Source organism: Oryza sativa, chromosome 7, assembly GCF_034140825.1.
Source record: "Oryza sativa Japonica Group chromosome 7, ASM3414082v1".
In the NCBI taxonomy this organism is placed as follows: Eukaryota; Viridiplantae; Streptophyta; class Magnoliopsida; order Poales; family Poaceae; genus Oryza; species Oryza sativa.
Genome location: NC_089041.1, coordinates 6703443 through 6725000, shown reverse-complemented (window position 1 = coordinate 6725000; position 21558 = coordinate 6703443). Strand labels below are relative to the sequence as shown.

The 21558-nt window shown below is 39.8% G+C and overlaps 1 protein-coding gene and 1 long non-coding RNA gene across 4 annotated transcripts in view; one reads left to right on the top strand and one right to left on the bottom strand.

Annotated features, from left to right (window-relative positions):
- Positions 1-4481, bottom strand: part of LOC107281525 (uncharacterized) — an 11306-nt gene extending 6825 nt beyond the window's left edge. For all 3 annotated transcript variants that reach the window (XR_010742272.1, XR_003243253.2, XR_010742273.1), the window contains exons 1-2: positions 4196-4481; positions 4012-4088 (exon numbers count right to left, since the gene is read on the bottom strand). This is a non-coding gene — a long non-coding RNA (uncharacterized lncRNA). The remainder of the gene's footprint in view (positions 1-4011; positions 4089-4195) is intronic.
- A 6189-nt stretch (positions 4482-10670) lies between these two features.
- LOC107277128 (ent-cassadiene hydroxylase-like) lies at positions 10671-13663 on the top strand. Its single transcript, XM_015790314.3, has 2 exons — positions 10671-11677; positions 12967-13663. The coding sequence occupies exons 1-2, from the start codon at positions 10754-10756 to the stop codon at positions 13588-13590; spliced, it is 1548 nt and encodes a 515-aa protein (XP_015645800.1). The 5' UTR covers positions 10671-10753; the 3' UTR covers positions 13591-13663.
- The last annotated feature ends 7895 nt before the right edge of the window (positions 13664-21558 follow it).

Sequence of the window (21558 nt, the reverse complement as noted above, 5' to 3'; positions counted from 1 at the left end):
TGTAGTAGTGTATGAAATAGGTGTAACTCTTATGGATGGAGGGATACTTGACTCCAGTCATGATCAGGTCAGTGGTCTAGATAACAATTTTCAAAACGTCACAGAACAAACCCCCTCAAACAAACAATAAGAGAAGTAGCTGCACACTTGCCCACCATTTAATCGACTACAAAACACCAAACTTTGGTAGGTACCAAATTTCAGTAGGGTAAAGAAATGTTAAGCGGCGATTGATTTGATCCTTTATTAAATTTTTGCAGAGTTTGTAACAGTGAAAAATTCTGGAATAAGAAGAGATCAGTAGAGTTGTGATGGTAATAGCATGTCTGGTATGTTGCATTGCCAAATTTTGGTAATGCAAAAATTTACTAATGATGAAAATGGAAACAAATCAAACTTAACATACTACTGGAGAAACCATCTTTGCCCGGTCGACCAAAAATCACAATAGTCCTGGTTGCAATAAAAACCGGGACTAAAGATGGTTTTTAGTCCCAGTTTATAAGCAGGACGGGACTATACGATCTTTAGTCCCGGTTGGTGTTACCAACTGGGACTAAAGTTTGGATCTTTAGTCCCGGTTTGTATTATCAACCGGGACTAAAGATCCCGGTGATTTTTAGTCCTGGTTAGTAACACCAACTAGAACTAAAGATCAAAACGCACTATGTAATCCCTAGTCCTTATCCTCTTCTCCTGTCCACACAAACTACTCTCTCTTTATTTTCCTCAATAACTCCTTATCTCTTTCCTTCCTCTTAGCCTTATATCTCTTTCATGGTTCACAGGCTGAGGGAGCGCAGGAGAGGAGGGCGGGCCGGTCAGGCAGAGTCCTGTGCAGCGGTGCGGCTAGCGCGGCGGCACGCAGGGCTGCGGGGCCCGCCAGCATGGGTTAGGTGGATCGGCGGCCAGCAGTGCCTTGATTTTTTTTTTGAGAATTTGGATTTATTGTATGGATTGAGATGAAGAATTTGTGATTCATTGCATGGACCTGAGATGTATAATCTGTGATGTATTTGATTTGTTTTATTTGGGATGTTACTTTAATTTGGGGATATGCATCCCACTTGATTTGGGAGAAAATCAGTTATTTGATATGGGGATATGCATCTCACTCTATTTGGGAGAAAATTATTAAGTAGTAAGTAGCAATAAAAACAATGAAAAAAAACAAACTAACCGTGACTGCCGCTACCCTCTAGATCGATCTTTAGACTAAAGATCAATTTTTAGTTCTGGGTATTTGAACCGGGACTAAATATAGTCATCTTTAGTCCCGGATTCGCCGTCCCAGTTACATAACCAGGACAACAGATGGTTGCCAACCAGCGGCAAAAATCGGTTGTGCAGACATGTATTGGATCGTTCCAAATTTACTACTTCAGAGTGACTCACATCAGAGTTGTTCATCTTAGTTCCATTTCCACAAAGATTCATAGCAGACATGTTTTCTTTCATGTCCTTCCATTCCTCCTGCCCTAAATAGATATATAACTAGCCAGGACCCCGTGCGTTGCCGCGGATGAAGTGCCACTGTGTTAGTCGAATTTATATGATCTGGAACTTTTGTTCATGGTGTACAAATTAAAGGACTTGGTACGTAAGTTTGCAAGATTCAAAGGTGAAGTAGCTGATTCCCGAAAAACAAACCAAAGTTGTGACACAGATGAACATGGTATGGTGGTTTTAGATGTCAATCATTTTGTTCTATACTCAAACAGTGACGGTAGACACTGAAGCTTATATGATAATTGAAAGTTGGGTAAAAATTCAAAATGTAACACGGTCAGGATTATTATATAACTGGAAGAAACTGAGTACAGTACACTATTATTTTGCCTTGGTCCTTTTGCAATGCACACAAACATGACCATTCTTTTCATGATATATTATTTTCGAGTCTATTTGCTATTTGTTATGTACATTCTTCTGAGTAGAATGACATGATAAATTAGCCTGATGTATATAATAGAGAAAGCATAGCTAACACCGGCACAACTCCAGGAATTGCAGCATGATAGGGGTAAAAGGTTAAAAAACGGGCAGCAGTTAGAGGTCATGTAAACATAGGTAATATTGACTGTCACTACGCACTGTAATACTCCCTCTGTTTTTTAATAGATGACGCTGTTGACTTTTTCTCACATGTTTGACCATTCGTCTTATTCAAAAATTTTATACAAATGTATAAGATATAAATCACACTTAAAGTACTATAAATGATAAAAGAACTCATAATAAAATAATTATAATTACATATTTTTTTTTTGAATAAGACGAATGGTTAAACATGTGAGAAAAAGTCAACGGCGTCATCTATTAAAAAACAGAGGTAGTAAGACATTAGCAAAAGGCAAACACCTTCGTGTTCCTAGAGAGATTGGTGTTTTGGGTAAACAGAAATATCTTCAGCACAACATTTCCTAGAAGACTGAAATAACAGGTAGAGTTTATCACTTCTTTGTGTAAAATGACAGATAAAACTACCACACTGAATAATTCTTTTTTTTTAAAAAAAGGAGAGCAGAAAATCAATATGTAAGAAACATAGAGCCTGTAGAGTGGCAAACTAAAGAGTAAATTCCTTGTGTGCCCCTGAAAAGTTACCCAATCCCTTACATGCCCCTGAAACTTACTCGATTCCTTCTATACCCCTGAATTTTCGATTGGATCCCCTACGTACCCCTACCGTTTGGGTTCCGTCAGATGTTTGTGTTCATGTGTGTGTTAGCTTGTCAGTATTTTCATAAAATGCGAAAATGCCCCTGTCAACCCTAGGTAACACAGGGCCACATCCGATCCCCAAATCCTCCAAAATAGTTCCCACACGCACGGTGCCGCACATCGCCAGCTTTCAGCCATCGTTGCACGCGCATCGCCGCCCTTCTCCCACATCCCGGCGGCGGCAGCGGCTCTGCATCCCGCCGCGGTCTCGGCTCTGCTTGCGGTCGGCGGTGGCGGCTGGGTCCGCATCCCATCGGTGGCGTGGCGGGGTCCGCATCTGGTGGGCGGCGGCGGCTTTGCATCCTGCCGCGGCGACGAGTCCGCATCCCGCCGCGGCCTCGACTCTGCTTGCGGTCATGGCGACGCCGTCTCCTCCCTGCCTCCTCCGCGCCCTCCCTCTTGTCACCTCACCCTCTTCTCGGGGGCTCCGACGCCGGCCTATTACCTCCTTGCTCCGCTGCTCCTCGCCGTCGGTAAGATACACCCTTGCGTTGATTAGCAAAATGCGAATAGCTGCTGCTGCTAGTGTTTCTTCATTAATTTGTTTGACTTTATGCAGGCAGATGCCTTGAACTGTTATGGGCTTGTGCTATTATGCTCATGATGTAAAAAGTAATATATTTGTGTACTGCTGATGGTGTATGAATGCTTTTAGATGTATTTTCATTTTCTTCCTATTAAATGGTGCTACCGATGCTCTTGATATGCTGATGAATTGCAATGGTGTTTGAGTAAACGGGTAGGGGTACTGTCTTTTACCCCCAGGCTGTGTCGGTTAGTGGTCATGAAAGATCCAATGTCATGTTATATTTTTTTATAAAATACTGAATGCTATAACAAAAGAAAATGAAATTAATTTTATGCACTATTTTTTTAGTCTCACGGAATACATACTGTGCAGTCATGAATGTTTCAAACCCAGCTGCCAAACATGTTCTTAGTTTTCAGCTCCTCCAACCTCAAGGGTATTATAGACATTTTCAACCAAACTAACCAGGGAATGCTGCTAAATCTAACGGTAGGGGTATGTAGGGGATCCAATCAAAAATTCAAGGGTATAGAAGGAATCGAGTAAGTTTCAGGGGCATGTAAGAGATTGAATAACTTTTCAGGGGCACACAAGGAATTTACTCCAAACTAAAATAGAGCACTTTTTTTTTACTGTAGATAGTGGTAAATATAATAAGAGCAATAATAAACCCAAAGCATCATATCATCCAAACAATCGGCACTGCCTAGTAAATGATTAATGAAAGTAACAATGCAAGGAGTGATATGGATATATACCTGAAACTGACGAATGAAAGAGGACACGGAGCAGCACGGACAGGGATCGAGCTAGTTGGACAACCGTTAGCAGCTAGCTGAGTGAAATTGGCCGGTTCAGTAAGAAAATTAAGTAGAGTATGTGGATTTGGAGACAGCAGTAACCTGCATGCATTCCCTGTCCGTGAGGAGGAGGAGTGCGTACCAGACGAAAGGCGGCGGCAGCTGCTGGATCGCCGAAGAGACGAGGGCGGCGGTCGGCTGCGGCGCTTGCCCGATGGCAGATGCCGCCGGCTAGCTCCGTGGCGACGCTGGTCCGGCGAGGGCGGCGAAGATGGCGCCGCGATTTCCCTCACTGGCTCGACAAGAAAGCGGCGACGCTGGCCACAGGCTCCGCAAGATGGCGGTGTCGGCGCCGACGAACCTCACGAGGAGGCGATGAAGATTTGGGGATTTTGGGACGATGGGTGCGCTGATTGGTTAGGAGCGATGACGGAGGGGATCGGGGTGATGCGGCTATGAGGCGTAGACGGATGGATCGATGAACCCGTGGACATCGGACGGTGCATGAAGGGTGAGGTCCTGTAGTACTGTAGCAGGCTTTCTGGGCTGAGAATCGTCGATTCACTGTTGGTAGTGGGTCAAAAAACTAAAGATTTAATATGATATGATATGATTAGTACTAGCATGTAAACAAACAAACATTCTTGTTGTCTCGTACTCTCGATTGCTTGTGTAGCTAGCTTAGCCCTTCCTTCATACGACGCACTGTCCAGTAGATGGGCAAAGCCAATAGGGTAGCAACCTGCTTGAGAGGCAGTCCGTGCTCTGTAATTAATTTCCATTTAATTACAAGTTTGAGGGTTGGTGGTCTCTCTAATTAATTTCCATTGCAGTGTTCTTAAGAGAGTTGCTAGGCACCCTGCTTTACAACCAGATCATGGACTCCATCTCCCAGAGCTGTTATCTGCAGAGAGACAGAGGCCATAGGTCTTGTTGCTATCAGGCATCAGTTTGGTTCCCGGTGCCTCCGAACCCTACATGCTCATTCAAACATGCTGCTATCGGTTCTAGTTATTATTATGAAAATCTGTATATGTTTTAAAAATTGGATGACTTCAAACACCCAGTGATGTTCACATGTATATGGACGTGGACACGCTTTAAGTTCCTTATTATGAACTGTCTTCAATGTATGCCCTTGGTATTTCATCACATGGTTTAATTAGTACTATAGCTACCCTTGGTCGTCTGCAACTTTTGTATTATTGTGTATGAAAAGCTACAAAGTTTGAAACCATATCTTTGTTGTAGTGTATAGTAGTTAGTTTGATAAATGATTGGGAATGTGGTTTGCGGTTTACGATCATGGAATAAAAATTAGTTATCTTTTGAAATAATAAGCAGCTTCAGTTTTGATGGTAAGAATTGTTAACATATATTTAGATTTGCATACTTATAGCGGTATGGCATTCACTTGTTATAGTGGTGATAATATACAACTTTTCTTATATAAGAGGATCGAGTAGCATTAATTTCCCTCAGTTTTAGTAGGACACAGTTATATTCCGTTAATTAATGGCCTCAAAGTACCTTATTTTTCCTTGCCATCGGAGGCTCCGCGACCCCTGCCGTCGGTGCCGCCATCACCGGAGGCTGCTGCCTCCCCTCCGGCCGGATCTGGCAGAGGGGAGGCCGTGGCTGCTGGCGCTGTCGCCTCCGCCGGGCCGGTGCCGAGAGAGAGAGAGAGAGACGTGAGTGAGAGAGAGGCATGGGAGAGGCGAGTGGATAGCGGAGTGGATAAGACCGGCGTGGCGCTCGGCTCGTCGGGTCAGCTCGGTTTGGTGTAGGTGCCGGTTTTTTAAAAAACGACACCTATAATATATTATAGGTGTTGTTTTTTTTAAAAAGGGTACATATCATATAGGTGCGGTTTTTCTCTAGAACCGACACCTATAGTTGCTTAAAAGTGTTGATTTTATATGTTTTCAGTCTATAAATTTGAGAAAAACACTATAGGTGTCTATTTTAACTGTTCTGGCAGCTATAGTGTCAGTCTGTATGTCTTATGTAGTAGTGATTATGTCTTTATGTCCTTTGAAACCCTCAGCTCCGTCGGACAAGTATATATATTGCAGTAACAACAGCAAAAAATTCCTTTTATTAGATTAGATCGGCATCTTCCTTGTCTTGCTAGTTCATCTATAGCTAGCTTATAGCCCTGCAGAGAATGCACGAGGTGGGCATGCATGCAATTACCTGTTTCGGGTAATAACTGCCTAGCTTGCTGGTCGATGTGGTAATCGTGGAAAAAGTGAATGGTGGAGGGTTGTAATTGGTTGAGAATAGAATGTTGATGAAAAAGTTGTTATATTTTAGGACAAATCCTGGGGGCTAAAAGTTGTTAAATTTTGGGACGGAGGGAGTATCATATTTGCAAGTTTGGTACTGTTATATATATAAGCACACAGTATATGAACAATAGACATAGATATATAGACATAGATATAGGGAGAGGTGTCACAACTTATTTGCTTTCTCATGTCTAGATGTACATCATCAATCTCTCTAGTCTCTACCTCTTAGTCCCATTAGAATAAGTTTTCATATATCTGGTACGAGCCCAAATTTATCTTTAACTAGAGATAATTCTAGGACTTCCTATATAGCGTAGACGTGCCAACTCCGTTGCTAGCGCGCGCACCCACGGAAGTTGGCGCGTCTGCCAGCCAACGTACCTTTTTTTCCCATTTTTTTCACATGTTCTGTTCCTTTTTCCGTTCTTTCACAATTGTTTTAATGTATATTAGAATTTAAATCTTTCATCTTGAAATTCATTACATTATATTGAAAACTTTGAGCTCGAATTTTAAATTTTAATTTCAAAACATTCATATCAAAATTCAAAACTCCCTACTTAAATCGAAAATGCCTTCAACTCAAAATTCAAAACTTGAATAAATCTATTGTTAAAATTTTCAACACTTGAATAAATGCGTGGGAGAGAGAAAAAACAAGTTGAAGAAAAACCAGAAAAGAAAAAAAAAAGAGAAAGCATGTGAAGCTGCTGGAGATTGTGAGCCGCTTAAGATTCTCGTGCGTACGCACGAGATAGGAATCTCGGATAAGCCTGAGGAAGGGATGCGTGGGCTGAACACACGCTTTGCCCGGTGATTTCATAACTGTGTAAATACTAAAGACCATTGCTTGAAGGCAGGTCAGATAACGCCTTTGTTATATACTACCTCCGTTTTTTAATAGATGACGCCGTTGATTTTTTCTCACATGTTTGACGATTCGTCTTATTCAAAAATTTTATGCAGATGTATAAGATATAAATCACACTTAAAGTACTATGAGTGATAAAACAACTTATAACAAAATAAATTATAATTACGTAAGTTTTTTTTAATAAGACGAATGGTCAAACATGAAAGAAAAAGTCAACGGCGTCATCTATTAAAAAACAGAGGGAGTATATCATACCAATATGCACACTCTGCATGTATATATCGCTGTGGGCCTGTGGCTACACTGAAATTACACTATTCTATTAAAAAGAGAACACGGCTGGGCGTCTCAACTGGATTTTGTCGGTTCGTATTAGAAATGCATACAACACGCATGGGTTCATATGACATGACAATCACTTCTATAAACACGCATGCACAGATTATCTCTACAAACACTTTCGACTACTACGCCGACATAGTCTTTGAGATTCATAAATTCATCATAGATGGCTCGCTGTCGATGGTTATGTAACCCGCCACTAAAAAAATTAGTCGTAAATAAGAGGACCCGTAACAAATCTATACCTTAAACACAAATAGATATATTTCACTGCTAGTAACTTAACCAGTTTAACCGATGTTTGGAAAAAAAATGAAAGCTCGTACTTCGTTCAATTTTCTCGTGCTTGACCATCAAAATTTTCCGAAGACGATTGACTTGGAATTATTACTCCATGCGTTGGAAAAAAGAAAGCGGTTCTGTACGTACGCGTGCTGCACCTCTTATATTTTTCCAATTGAAACTATTAAAACGTTGAATAATATAAATGACTTCTCTATGTTTGTTTCCTTAACAGTTTTTAGTGATAGATATTTCGCTTTACAATGGATATCGTAATTTATATTTAATATATGTATTCTTCAGGACAGATTGAGAAAAAAAACTCGTCGTCGTTGGTTTAAATTGTTAGTCACAATCTCGGTAAAGAAAAATGAAAATGAGATAATGAAGGTTCCTTGGTCACTGCCAGCGCTGCCTTTTCTCCGGGTGATTTTCACCGTACGTTGACGTCTATGACTGGAAATAAAGAGCAGAGTATGACCAAGAAAGCGATGTGCAGCAAGAAGTATCATCGCTTTTGTCCCAGTGAACTCTAGTTTTTCTTATTTCTATCTATCTAATTAATTGGTATTATACCGGTACATAATTTGTTTATTTACCATGCTATTTATCTAGGGTCATATACGGTAAAAATCAAAAAAATAAGAGAAAACCATACGTCAAACATTTTGTAAATCTCTACCACTTAAAAAATTCAAAACATTTCATTCGTCCATCCAAATAAACAAAAAAGAAAAAAAACATCCTAAAAAAAGTTCAATTGCCCTAAGAAATTGGCGAAAAAAAAGAAATACCGTAGATCCGATTCTCCTTAAAAATTGGAAAAAAAAGTCCGAGAAAAAATAGCGAAAAAAGCAACAAAAATAAAAGTCTGATTCCTATAAAAGCCGAAAAAAATCAAAAAAATAAAAAAATGCCAAAAAGAAATCTAAAATAGATTCGTCCGAATCCCTAAGAAAGTGGCGAAAAAAAGGTTCATAAAAAATCTATATACCTAATTAAAAAATAGGTAAGGCTTCCTCCCTTTTTCGTCCGTCCATTCGACTCCCTCCCGTGTGTCACCCCCTCTCCGCTTCCGCCTTCCTCTCTCCCTCCGCGGCACATTTGCATCTGCCTCCCTCCCTCCCTCCCACCCTCCTACGGCGCATCCGCTTCCGCCTCCCTCATAAAAAAACTGAAAAAAAATTACTAGACCTCTACTAGGCACAAAATACATTCACTCCGAATTTTAACTTCACAAATTTTGACAATTTGAACGTTTGAAAAAACTAATTTTACAAATGAACCACTGCCAAAACTTATTTCAAAAGTGACATTTTTGTTCAGTACCAAATCGTGTGGCGCTGAACTTAGACACCTCCATGAGGGAGGGGGGTGGGAGAGAGGAGGAGGGGTTGCCTTGGCATGGAAAGGGGCTGGGAAAGGGGAGAGAGGGCAGAGAAGGGAGTGTGGATAAAGATGAGGGGGGTGGGAGAGAGGAGGAAGGGCAGAGAGGATAAGGATGAGGGGAGGGAGAAGATTGGCTACTTGGTAAACCGGTGGAACGGTGATTTTGTTCTTCCACATAAGTGTCGGTTTAATTAAAATCCACCAACAATGATGATTTCATTGGTGCTAGTTCTTATTAAGAAATCGACACCTATATCTCCTAGAACTCATAGGTGGCGGTTCCTTTAATAATCGGCACCTACGTCACCACATTTGTGCCGATCCTCCCCAAAGGCATCCAGCTGACGCGCTCTTGGGTGGGAAATGCACTATAGGTGTCCGATCTATAATTTTCAACACCTATAGTGCCGTCGTATTTTTGTGTTTCTGCTGTAGTGGTAATTAACCAACACTATTCATCTAAAAATTGTCATTTTATAACCAAACTTAGTTTCGACTTGAGATTTGGAATGAATATATTTCATGCTTTATGCCAATCTCTAGTAATTTCTTTCTTGAATTTGGAGAACATTTAAATATGCTTTTCATGGGTTTTCACTTATTTGATTTATTCGCTGGATATTCCCAATTCATCTATATCAATATTTATGAACTTCCTCTACCTATTACTACTCCATATGGAGTTTCAAAATCACTAACGTCAGTGCTAAAAAGGTTCAAAAGTATAAAACTAGACTAAAACTTTTATATCTCTATCATTCACGCGGTTTAAAAACCAAGGCGGAAAAATATACTACAATGATAACAACCCGATCAAAATTTAAATTTTGGCTAGGCTGCTTAGCAAACAATGAGAAGTTTGTAGGATCGTAAAGGGCCTTTCCCACCCCAAAAGCTAGCCAATGAGGTAAGCGGCTCCCCCACTTATATGTTAGATCCTTTGCCCTTCCACAACCAATGTGGTACTATACAACAAAGTTAGTCTTCAAAGCGTAAAATGGTAATGAGTACCCGAGATCTGTATACCATGCACGGAATCCTTGTCTGATTTAATTCACTGAAAAGTTACCGAATTGACTAAATTAATACATGCTAAAATTTGGAGAAAGGGCAAAGAGAGTGTTCTAATTGGATCATTAGAATAGCAAATTAAACAAATATTATAAATAAAAATTTAAATCATACCTGCTCCCTCCATCCCATAAAAATCTTACCTAGCTAGTACCGAATGTGGCACACGTTAGTAGTACGAATCTAGTACTAGTCATTACCACATCCGATTCTATAGTTGTTTTTTTATCTGACGGAGGAGGGAGTATACATTTTCACGATGCCCTTTAGTATACACCTCCATTATTTGACCGTAAATTTAGAGCCTTAGTGGCAGATATATTATTGCTACACAACGCAATGCCACGGCTATTTATAACACGAATGCTGTAGAGTAAAGCTGCACACACACCACAGTAGTCTAGTCTACATCTAGCACGTACGTAGTACTAGTACAGTAGCTAGAGACATGGGCGACATGGTGCTTCTCGCCACGCGCCCAGGAGTAGTCTGCCACAGGCACAGGCTGCCGGTGATTTCATGTGCCGCAAACACAAAGCCGTCGAGGCTTAACCTGCCGCCGGGGCCAAGCACGCTGCCGCTGATCGGCAGCATCCACCACTTCGTGCCGTCGAGCGAGAGCGTGCACGGCGCGATGCGGAGGCTGGCACGGGAGCACGGCCCCGTCATGCAGCTCTGGTTCGGCGAGGTGCCCACCGTGGTCGCCTCGTCGCCGGAGGCCGCGCAAGAGGTCCTCCGGAGCAAGGACATGGCGTTCGCCGACCGCCACATGACCAGCGCCACGGCGGCGTTCAGCTTCGGCGGCAGGGACGTCGCGCTGGCGCCGTACGGCGAGCGGTGGCGCCACCTCCGCCGGCTGCTCACGCAGGAGCTGCTCACCGCGGCGCGGGTGCGCTCGTTCCGGCGCGTCCGCGAGGAGGAGGTGGCGCGGCTCGTGCGCGACGTGTCGGCCGCCGCGGCGTCGGGCGGCACCGCCGTGAACCTCACCGAGATGGCCGCCAAGCTGATCAACGACATCGTGCTCCGGTGCTCCGTCGGGAGCCGGTCCAAGTACAGCGACGAGTACCTGGCGGCGCTGCATGCCATGGTAGTCCAGTCGTTCTCGCTCAGCGTCGCCGACCTCTTCCCGTCGTCGAAGCTCGCGTCCATGGTGGCGATGGCGCCGCGGAGGGCGCTCGCGAACCGCAAGAAGATGGAGCGCATCATAGAGCAGATCATCCAAGAACGCAAGGACCAAATGGAGACGGACACCGGCGATCAGGCGGCGGCGGCGGAGAGAAAGTCATGCTCTCTCGACGTCCTGCTCAGGCTCCAGAAGGAAGGCGGCGGACCGATGCCAATTACAAATGATGTTATAATTGTGCTTTTGATGGTAAGCCAGCATCACACATCTCTATATATCCTAATTAACTACAGCACGTAGATAGCCAGAGAAAACCTACTAAAGCCGGCTGCCACGTATTGAACAATAAATCAATTTTTCTCCAAATGTATTTATAATCTGATCTACGATCCAATTATATCATTAAATTTTTTATTATAATCAAATAATTCCTATAAGATTTTACATGATATATTCTTGTGAATTTTTAGTTTTTCTTTACTAGTTGATATATATTTTTTAATGTTTTACACTGACTTATTTAGATGTTTTCAATTAGTATTTACTTATATTTTATTAGTTCATTTGCAAATATTGCACGTGGTAATCCATGAATGTTTCACCAAGTAACATGTGATGATTCAATAGTTACCACATAATATTGCATTTTATGAACCTTGTTAACTCCACACAAAAGTAGAAGTTGATGGGAGTAGTTTCAATAGTTACCACATAATGTTGCATTTAGGAACCTTGTTAACTCCACCTTGCTAACCTCACATGTCCTTTTTTTTCTTAAAAAATATGTGAGTTGGTGTAGGGTGGTGGCAGAATCACCATCACCACTACTCCCATTTATAAGGAGTATAGATAATGATATTTCAACAAAACAAAGGTCTTTGCAAATATATGATTTCCTTTGATGTTTCACTAGTTAGGACCCACCGTTCAAGTAGTTGTTGTCAGTGTTGTAGTTAGTACTCCTTAAATGTTAGATTAGTTTGAAACATTTTATGAAATGAGTTCAAATATTTGACTTCAAGTAATGAAACATTTTTTTTGTAAGTGGTGAAATAACACCCGTTTTGTGGACAAAATTATTTACGTCAAGAATATAATCATGTAAGATATTATTATAAATGTTAAATTATAAGTAATAAAATAGTTTGATCAGATTATAAATTGGATTAATAATTTAGAAAAAAATCATTTGAAACTTTTAAAGTAATTGGTTTTACATGGATATCTTATCGGGAGAGCAACCATCATGAAGAGAAGAGAAAGAAGTCGTGCATAACATGTATGCATGCATGCAGTGGGACTATGAGACAAGTGTAGGAGTGTTAGCAATCCGTGGAACATCCAATGCGTAATCTTGATAGAAGAACCTATTATAGTTAAGTTCTGCTGAAAAAATGGCATCATGGTTAGTAGTACTAGAATTATATTATCTTTAAGCTATATGTATTGTAGATTCACCATATTGTGTAAGTTTATGTAAAAATGAATTAAGAAAAAAACATGTTATATATAGTTAATTAAAAAAACCATCATTCCAGGACATGTTTGCGGCGGGCACTGATACATCATCAACAACACTGATATGGACCATGGCGGAGCTCATTCGTTCCCCTAGAGTAATGGCAAAGGCACAAGCCGAGGTGCGGCAAGCCTTTGAAGGAAAGAACACCATCACTGAAGATGACCTTGCCCAACTCAGCTATCTCAAGATGGTAATAAAGGAGTCCTTGAGACTACATTGTCCAGTACCACTCTTGGCTCCTCGCAAATGCCGTGAGACATGCACGATCATGGGTTATGATGTACCCAAGGGTACATCTGTATTTGTGAATGTATGGGCAATATGCAGGGATAGTAAGTATTGGGAGGATGCCGAGGAGTTTAAGCCAGAGAGGTTCGAAAACAACAATATAGAATACAAAGGGAGTAACTTTGAGTTTCTACCATTTGGCTCTGGTCACAGAATATGTCCTGGCATTAATCTTGGGCTGGCCAACATGGAGTTTGCGTTGGCTAACCTGCTCTACCATTTTGACTGGAAGCTGCCCAATGGAATGTTGCACAATGATCTTGATATGCGGGAGGCACCTGGACTTATTGCCGCTAAACACACTAGCCTGAATGTATGTCCAGTTACTCACATTGCTCCAAGCTGCTCATAAATGCCAATGTAACAAATAATGCCTCTTCAAAAAGAACATAACAAATGTGCTATCAGAAATAAGGTTTACATGATTTCACAAAAACTTATGTGCCTAAGCGGAAACACATAGAAAGCTTATTTATGTACTCATGCTTAATCATATATGTATTAGGTGCTCAATCAAATTACAACCTATAAAGTTTGTACTTGTATGTTTGTCCTGCCAAAGAAATAATCGTGTACTTTCATGGACAGCCCATCTCAGATGGGCTCAGACATGTTTGGTTTTCTATCATCCTATTGCTCCAGCCAAAACTACATGTCGGTCTATACTCTACTTATCTATCTATCTATCTATTATATACTAAAAGTCCATTAAACTTCCTATAAACGCTCTCGAGTCATCAAGTGGCATCCTATAAATACTCTCAAGTTGCCAAGTGGCATTCTAATAAATAAGAGAAATCCAACCATTGATTTTCATTTAAATTGGTGAACCCATTATTTTACATCGTTAGATCTATTTGGTAATAAAAACCACATCCGGTACCTCTCCCTTTTTACAAACAAACGAACGTATGTATGTAAGGTACGTACGTACTTCCCTCTCCCGTTCCTTCTTCTATATGTTTTCTTTTTGTGTTCATAAGAAATTAGTTAAAACCAAAATCATTTTTATAGGTAAAATGCCCCACAAATAGACCTTCACCTACTAGGTCTACTAACTCTCCCTCTGACACTTTAAACACCCTACAAACGCTTTTAAACCGCTACGTAGTGCTATTGAATTAAAGAAAATACTATAAAATATAAAAAAATGAAGTATCCGACTATCAATTTCTACTTAAATTGATGGATACATTGTTTTAGATTGTTAGTATTATTAAATAGAAAAACCCAAACCTCTCTCCTTCTCTCCCCATCCCTATGCGGCATTCAAATCCATTAAACATCTTATAAATGTTTCTAAGCTACTATATGACATTCTTAAATCAGAGAAAAATCTTTTAATTTTTGAAAAAAAAATTCAACCATTGGTTTTGATATAAATCTATGGAAACATTATTTTCAATCGATCGACACATTATTTTGGGTCATTAGATCTATTTGTTTCTTAAAGAAAAATATCTCAAACCTCTTTGCATCCCTCATACTCCATTGCGGCATGCAGTTTTAAAAGTCCACCTATAAACGCTCTTAAGATGTTACGTCACTATCATATATTAGATAAAATCCTTAAAATTTTGACAAGAAAACAAAACATCCGACCATCGGTTTTGACTTAAACATCCAATGCACTATTTTAGGTGGTTAGATTAATCATCTAGAAAAACATCCTAAACCTCCCTCTCTCCTTGCCCATGTATGGCCTGCACCATTCTTTTCTCTTTGTTTTGTTTATCTCCTTAACAATTCAAACTAAAATTATCTATATAGGAAAAAAACACAAATGGACATCCATCTATTACTTATATCCCGTTAGACATATAACGACTTTCTACGTACTTAATTAATTTCTCTTAACATGCATATGGGGGCTATGCTTATACAAATTGACCTTTATACTTTTAAAGCAATCTTTTCCAGAGATAAATAAATGTTCTTAATAATGATGATCATATTATCCAAATTACACATATGATCTATAAAGGCACTAATAAATTAGAGAAAAAAATTTAAGTGACACAATTTTTTAATCATAAATGTACTCATATAGCATTATAGACAACAAGTTAAAAATAAAGGTGTGGTCGGTTGAAGATCATACTGATAAGCATGTGGATTGCACATAGGAATCTTAACAATGATACAACCTTGAGGTGGCCTTAGAAATGTAACAAGTCAATTCCATATAGGAATTAAAGACCATGTCCATGTTTTAAATTTTTTGGTAAAACATGCTAACATTTTAAATCCAGTCCTGATGTAGAACAATCTAGAAACATGTAATTGTTATAAAACACTTCAATTTAGTGATAATTCACAAAAAATACTATGACCATTAATTCAATATTTCATGAGAGAAAATTTAGAACATATGCCTTTACCCCATGCCATAAATGCATTTATATTTTTGCCCTAAATTGCAAACATCAAGGCATTTCAAGGATGATTCATAGTAGGGAAAACTCCAAAAAAAAGGACATGAAATAAATTAAAAACTGAAAAAATGTTGCTGGATTTAAAACCCTAAATAGAAAAAATCAAACATTTTATGAGGACAGTTAGAATGGAAACATATAAAACTTAAAATAAAATCAAACAAAAAATGGTATTGTTGGATTTGTTTTGGGGTTGTGGATATCCTTTTGGTGAGTCAAAATATCCTAAATTTTCTAATAGGAACCCTCTCCATTGTTTCGACATAATGTTTTCTCATAATTTCAAAACTGCATGATCTCAAGTAATTTTATTTTAGAATTTATGTGTTGCAAGTGTAATTGTAAGAAAATAACTAGCATTTAAAGCACACTAAATAAGCTTAATTTTGAGTTTATGATATAATAAAAATATTTTAATAAAAAGTCATTCACACATAAATATTCATAATAAAATTTCACTCATAAGGTGCCCGCGCACATGCGCGGGCTATCTTTCTAGTTGCATTAAAGAGTGGGAAATTAGCAGTAGATTAGTGCCATCTGCCAAATAGGCTTGTCATCTTACCTTCTCATCTAGCTAACATAGCCCCCTTTTCAGACTAGAAGTTATGGCACATCCATGGCACACCTCCTCTTCGCTTCAATGTAGTGTGCAATTGATGTGTCGGGGAAAAGTGGTGGAATTGAAGAGCAAGAGGAATGGATCGATTCCCCTCAATCAATTTATGGACAACGTTAATTGTTAGGCGAATTGAGCGGCCAGCTGTGCTAGGGTTTTGGCCAACGAGCGAGATGACCAGCACGACGTTGGGGATGACTAGTGGGCCCAACCCCACCTGTTAGCGGCCAAGCAGGCGTGGCTTGGCCAGTTGAGCCATTTGTGGGGATACATGGTTTGATTAGTATGGTATCCCGAAAGCACACGCAATCGTTCAAGACTTCGATCTTACACATATTGAAAAACAGATTACTTGCCTTTATATAACCCTGTTGTTACACATAATATATAACATAAAAGCATATTATGACACGTTTCAGTGGCTGACAGGTCAAGCTTACAACACACATACCTAATCTACAAGCCAAAGATCCACGGAGAAAAGTCAAAAGACCACCATGCATATGCTTGCTTGAAAGCATATCCTAAAGATAGACCTATAACTCCTCGCATGCGAAGAACTCTTCTCCTTCCTGCGCTTTCTCAGTGAATAATTGATGCTCTGAATCACATTTCATAACATAATATGTGCAACAAGAGGAATTTGTCATTACATCTAGGGAAGCAACCAAACTAGCATAGGCTCATGCACACCTCAAGCACAATACTGCATGGCCTCACACTCCACAACATTTATCTTCATCCGGAATAATCTTCCATGACACTCTACAAGAGTGACTTGTATGAAAAACAAACATCGCATGGTAAAGCCAAAGTGACGACAGGCAAAACAAGTCTGTTGGTATAAGGATTTGCGGTACTATCTACTGATATGGCAATGTTTTACAATTAAATCTATGCTTAGGTTACGAAGGAGCATGATATAGCAAATCATGGGTTAGGCAATAATCACAGTAACTCAAAATAATATAACTTGATTATTCAAAATTACTCCCTCCGGCCCAAAATTAGTACGGCAAGCCGTGACAAAGCCGCTACCACCGATCCTATGCCTACAGGATGGAGTCGTTGTCAAATTGAGCCGCCGCTGACCCCATGACCACGCGAGAGAGCTGTCACTGGATCTGGCCGCCACGAGCCCTGATGATGCTGCTGTTGCCGCTCCCGTGCCCTTGCGAGGGAGCTGTCAATGCTGCCACTGCCTTCGCCACCTTCCAGAGTGCCAGACACCGCCACCACCTTCATTAGCCCATGAAGTGCAGAGGAGGTGGAGTTCCCCTCAAAAAAAAAGTGCAGAGGAGGTGGAGTTCCGTGAGGAGAGGATGTGGGAGGAGAGGAGAGGAGGGAGGTAAGGGAAAATGTAAGAATTTTATATATTTTTTAAGTTGAGGGGAGTGGGTGGCCGGTCTAGTGACTGATTGCTGGTGGGCCTAGTAAGATGCCCGTATGTAAAAATTGATTTTTTTATACGGGTCATGTTTTCTTTCAAAATAAATATATTATTATAAACGGACAAAGTTATCGTCCACCTAGAGGGTGGAGGGGGACTCGTTGGCCAAAATCGATTCTGGTTGTGTTTAAATCCAGGCGTATAAAGTTTTGGCGTGTCACATCGGATATACGGATACACATTTAAAGTATTAAACATAGTCTAAAAACAAAATAAATTAAAGAATCCGCCTGTAAACCACGTGACGAATTTATTAAGCCTAATTAATCTGTCATTAGCAAATGTTGACTGTAGCACCACATTGTCAAATCATGGCGCAATTAGGCTTAAAAGATTTATCTCACAATTTACACACAATATGTATAATTAGTTATTTTTTTTGTCTATATTTAATACACCATTCATGTGTCTAAACATTCGATGCGATAAGGTGTAAAATTTTATCAGGGGATCTACACGGGGCCTCTATAAACTATTCAACCAGAAAAGTTAACACGGTTACTATTCTGCGCTACAACTGATTTTTTTCTCGGCTCGTGTTGGAAATGCGTGCAACACATAGTCAGAAAAAATTGACAGCTCGAACTTCGTTTAGTTTGCCCTGCTTGACCAACAAATTAGCTATCCGGATGCGCGCGGATCGACTTGGCGTGGATCTTGACGATGCCACATATCGCGAATGTGCGAACCATCATAATAAAAAGGTCGAAATTATTACTCCATCCATTTCTAAATATTCAACATCATTGACTTTTTAAAACATCTTGACCATTCGTTTTATTTAAAAAAAATATGTAATTATTAATTATTTTCCTATCATTTGATTCATTGTTAAATATACTTTCATTTATACATGTAGTTCTACCTATTTCACAAACTAGAAACGGACGGTAAAATGTCAATGGTGTCAAACATTTAGAACCAGAGTGAGTACTTAATATGGAATAGAAAAAATATTGCTAATGTCTTGACAAGATTCCAACTCTCAAACTTTTCAAAACGTTCAATAATATAAATGTCTTGTTGATTTCTTAATAGTTTTTAATGATAAATATTGAATGTAACAATGGAAATCTTAGTATAGTATTTAATATTGAGAGAAAAAACAAAATCATTAATAGTTTCCGTTGTCAATCAATCTCGGAAAAAAAAGAAAAAAAAAGAATATTGGTGATCCGGTCACAGTCTTCGTCGCTTTCGTCCGGTGAACTCTAGTTTGTCTCTAGTTTGTCTTGTTTCTATCTGTATTATCCGGTACTTCATTTATTTTATGTCTTGTGATATTTAGCTACTCCCTTCGTTACAAAATAAGTTAACCTAATATGAAATGTGACACATCTAATAATACAAATCTGAACTGACATATGTATTCGTAGTACCACTAGTAAAGAAACCTTCTTTATATATAAGTGCTTTATAAGTGCCGTTTTTTAACCGGTACCAATTTAGAGGAATCAATGAGGATAGTCACTAGTTTAATAAGAACCAACACCTATAGGGTTCAACCGTTTTTCATTTTTACAAGTGCGGAAAAGCTGAAAAAATATATAATATTTTGGGAAATGCTCGTCCCCGGTCGACCGGCGCGGCGGGAGCCGAATCTGGCGCTCCCCCCATGCACGCCCCTCCCCCTCGTGGGCCTACCCACTTCTTCCTCCCTTTTTCTAAAAAAGATGTTTCACCTAATGTATTTACAATGTTTCACTAATTATAGATCTAATGTTGCAGTGAATTAAAATTCTTTTTTGCAACAAAAAACCACATATTTTGGAAACTCTCTATTAAGAAAATTTGGTTTATTTTTTGTTCCATCAAAATTGTTTCACCTAGTGTACTCACAATGTTTCACTATGTACAGATCTAATGTTGCAGCAACGAAATATTCCATTGTAACAAAAAAACACACATATTTTGGAAACCCCCTATTAAGGGAATTTGGTTTATTTTTTGTTCCACCGAAAAATGTTTCACCTAGTATAGTCACAATGTTTCACTATGTATAGATCTAATGTTGCAGTGAACTGAAACATTATTTCGCTATTTGCTGAAATATTCTTTTTATATAAGGTGAAACAACACACGATTTAAACGAGTGAAACATTTTCGATCTACTTAGTGAGACAATTCCGATATACCTGGTGAAACATCGTGCAACATTTAAAAAAATTCAATAATAAGCTAATTTTTTTTCGTCGGAATATATCCATGTGTAGTCTTGTTTCGAAGATTTAATTGAAACGAATTTAATGGTGCAATTGGATCATGATTTGGATAAGTAATTTAAGAGAAAAATCGGTTTAAAGTAGTTTTGCATGTAAATCGGGCGCTGACGTCATGCTGACATCCGCGCCTGATTTTCCAGCCCCGGATCGGTCGTCCGATCCGTAGGCGCTCCCTGATATTTTACTATGCATGTAGTCATGGTTACACTTGTATTCCTGCAACTCACAAGTTTTTAGCACCATGTTCGTGAGCACAAGATTATAATGGTTCGAACCCACGAACCCTCTTTCCATCAAAAGCCAACTTGCCATCTCACATTGTAAGCAAATACTATTTTTTTAAGCTACTATAGTTTGAATCTTACAATTAATATTTAGCACCGGAGATGAGCTGAAATCAAAATTTTGTCAGCTAAAAAATTGTCGGTCTCATCAAGGTCTGTTACTTTCATATAGATTTTGTCTCCATCCGACAAAGTTTAAAAATTTTAGATTTTCAATTATCCAAATAGATCTTAGAACTTATAACACATTTTTGGTCATCCAAATGACTTCAAATGAAACATTTATCAGCTATAAACTTGTAGATCTCATCGAGACCTACAAAATCGATATAAAGTTTATCTTCATATGACTTCAGATGAAAAATATAGGTAAAAAACACAAATATATGAGTGAAGCTCATACGTGCCGGTTTTAATTATCAACCGATACATATGAACTCATATATAGGTGCCGGTTCACGTTTGTGATGCCCATATCTGCCAGTTTATAATAAAACCAGTACCGTGACATCGCACTCAAACATACAGGTTTATTATAAGAACCGAAATGAATATAATGTCTATTGGTGCATTGGTGCAGTTTATTATAATAACCGACATCTATAACTTGGCGGGAATAGTGGTGCCTTTTTTTATTGATGCTAATGAGTAGTTATAGGTGTCGGCTGTTAATTTTATCATGTCAAATGGTAAAAAAAAAAAGAAAAGTATGAATTACCCTCCCCCCGCGCCAAGGGCCGCTGCAGCCTCGCCATCCCACTGTTGTTGTTGCTGCTCGAAAGCTGGTCCACCGTTGCCGTCCCAAGACCAGCTCACCATTGATGCGGTCGCTGGCCCGGCATTGTGGTTGCCTTCGCCGTTTCTATGGCCGCTGAGGTCCTAGTCCCCAGATCTGGTGGCCGCCATCCGAGGACCTCGTTGTCGTCCGACTCGGCCTGTTTCGGCTAGTCGAATCCATAACTGTGGAGGCCAGGGTCGCCAGATCTGTTGGCCGATACGGCGCCGGCGGTGGAATCGATATAGCCGGCGGCGGTGGAGAGAGGAGGGAGGCCGAAGAGCCTGAGGGATGTGGGAGAGAGGAAGGAGGCTAGAGGGAGCCAGAGGGAGGTGGGAGACTGGGTCGGGTGGGTGGTGGTGGTGGGCCGTGGTTCATTTATATATAGCCGGAGAGATTTTCGCTGGTGGTTGTTTTAGTGGGCTACTAACGAGAATAGCTATATTTTTGCTGGTGGTCTATATAAGTTGCTCAAAAAATAAAATATATCCATATCTCAAGCTTGTAATAATTAAAACTTAATTGACCATACGCT

Bases quoted from the DNA above. Each gene is read 5' to 3' on its own strand.
- LOC107277128 (XM_015790314.3), top strand. From the start codon at position 10,754: ATGGGCGACATGGTGCTTCTCGCCACGCGCCCAGGAGTAGTCTGCCAC. The intron at 11,678-12,966 runs GTAAGCCAGCAT...CCATCATTCCAG, and splicing joins TTATAATTGTGCTTTTGATG to GACATGTTTGCGGCGGGCAC.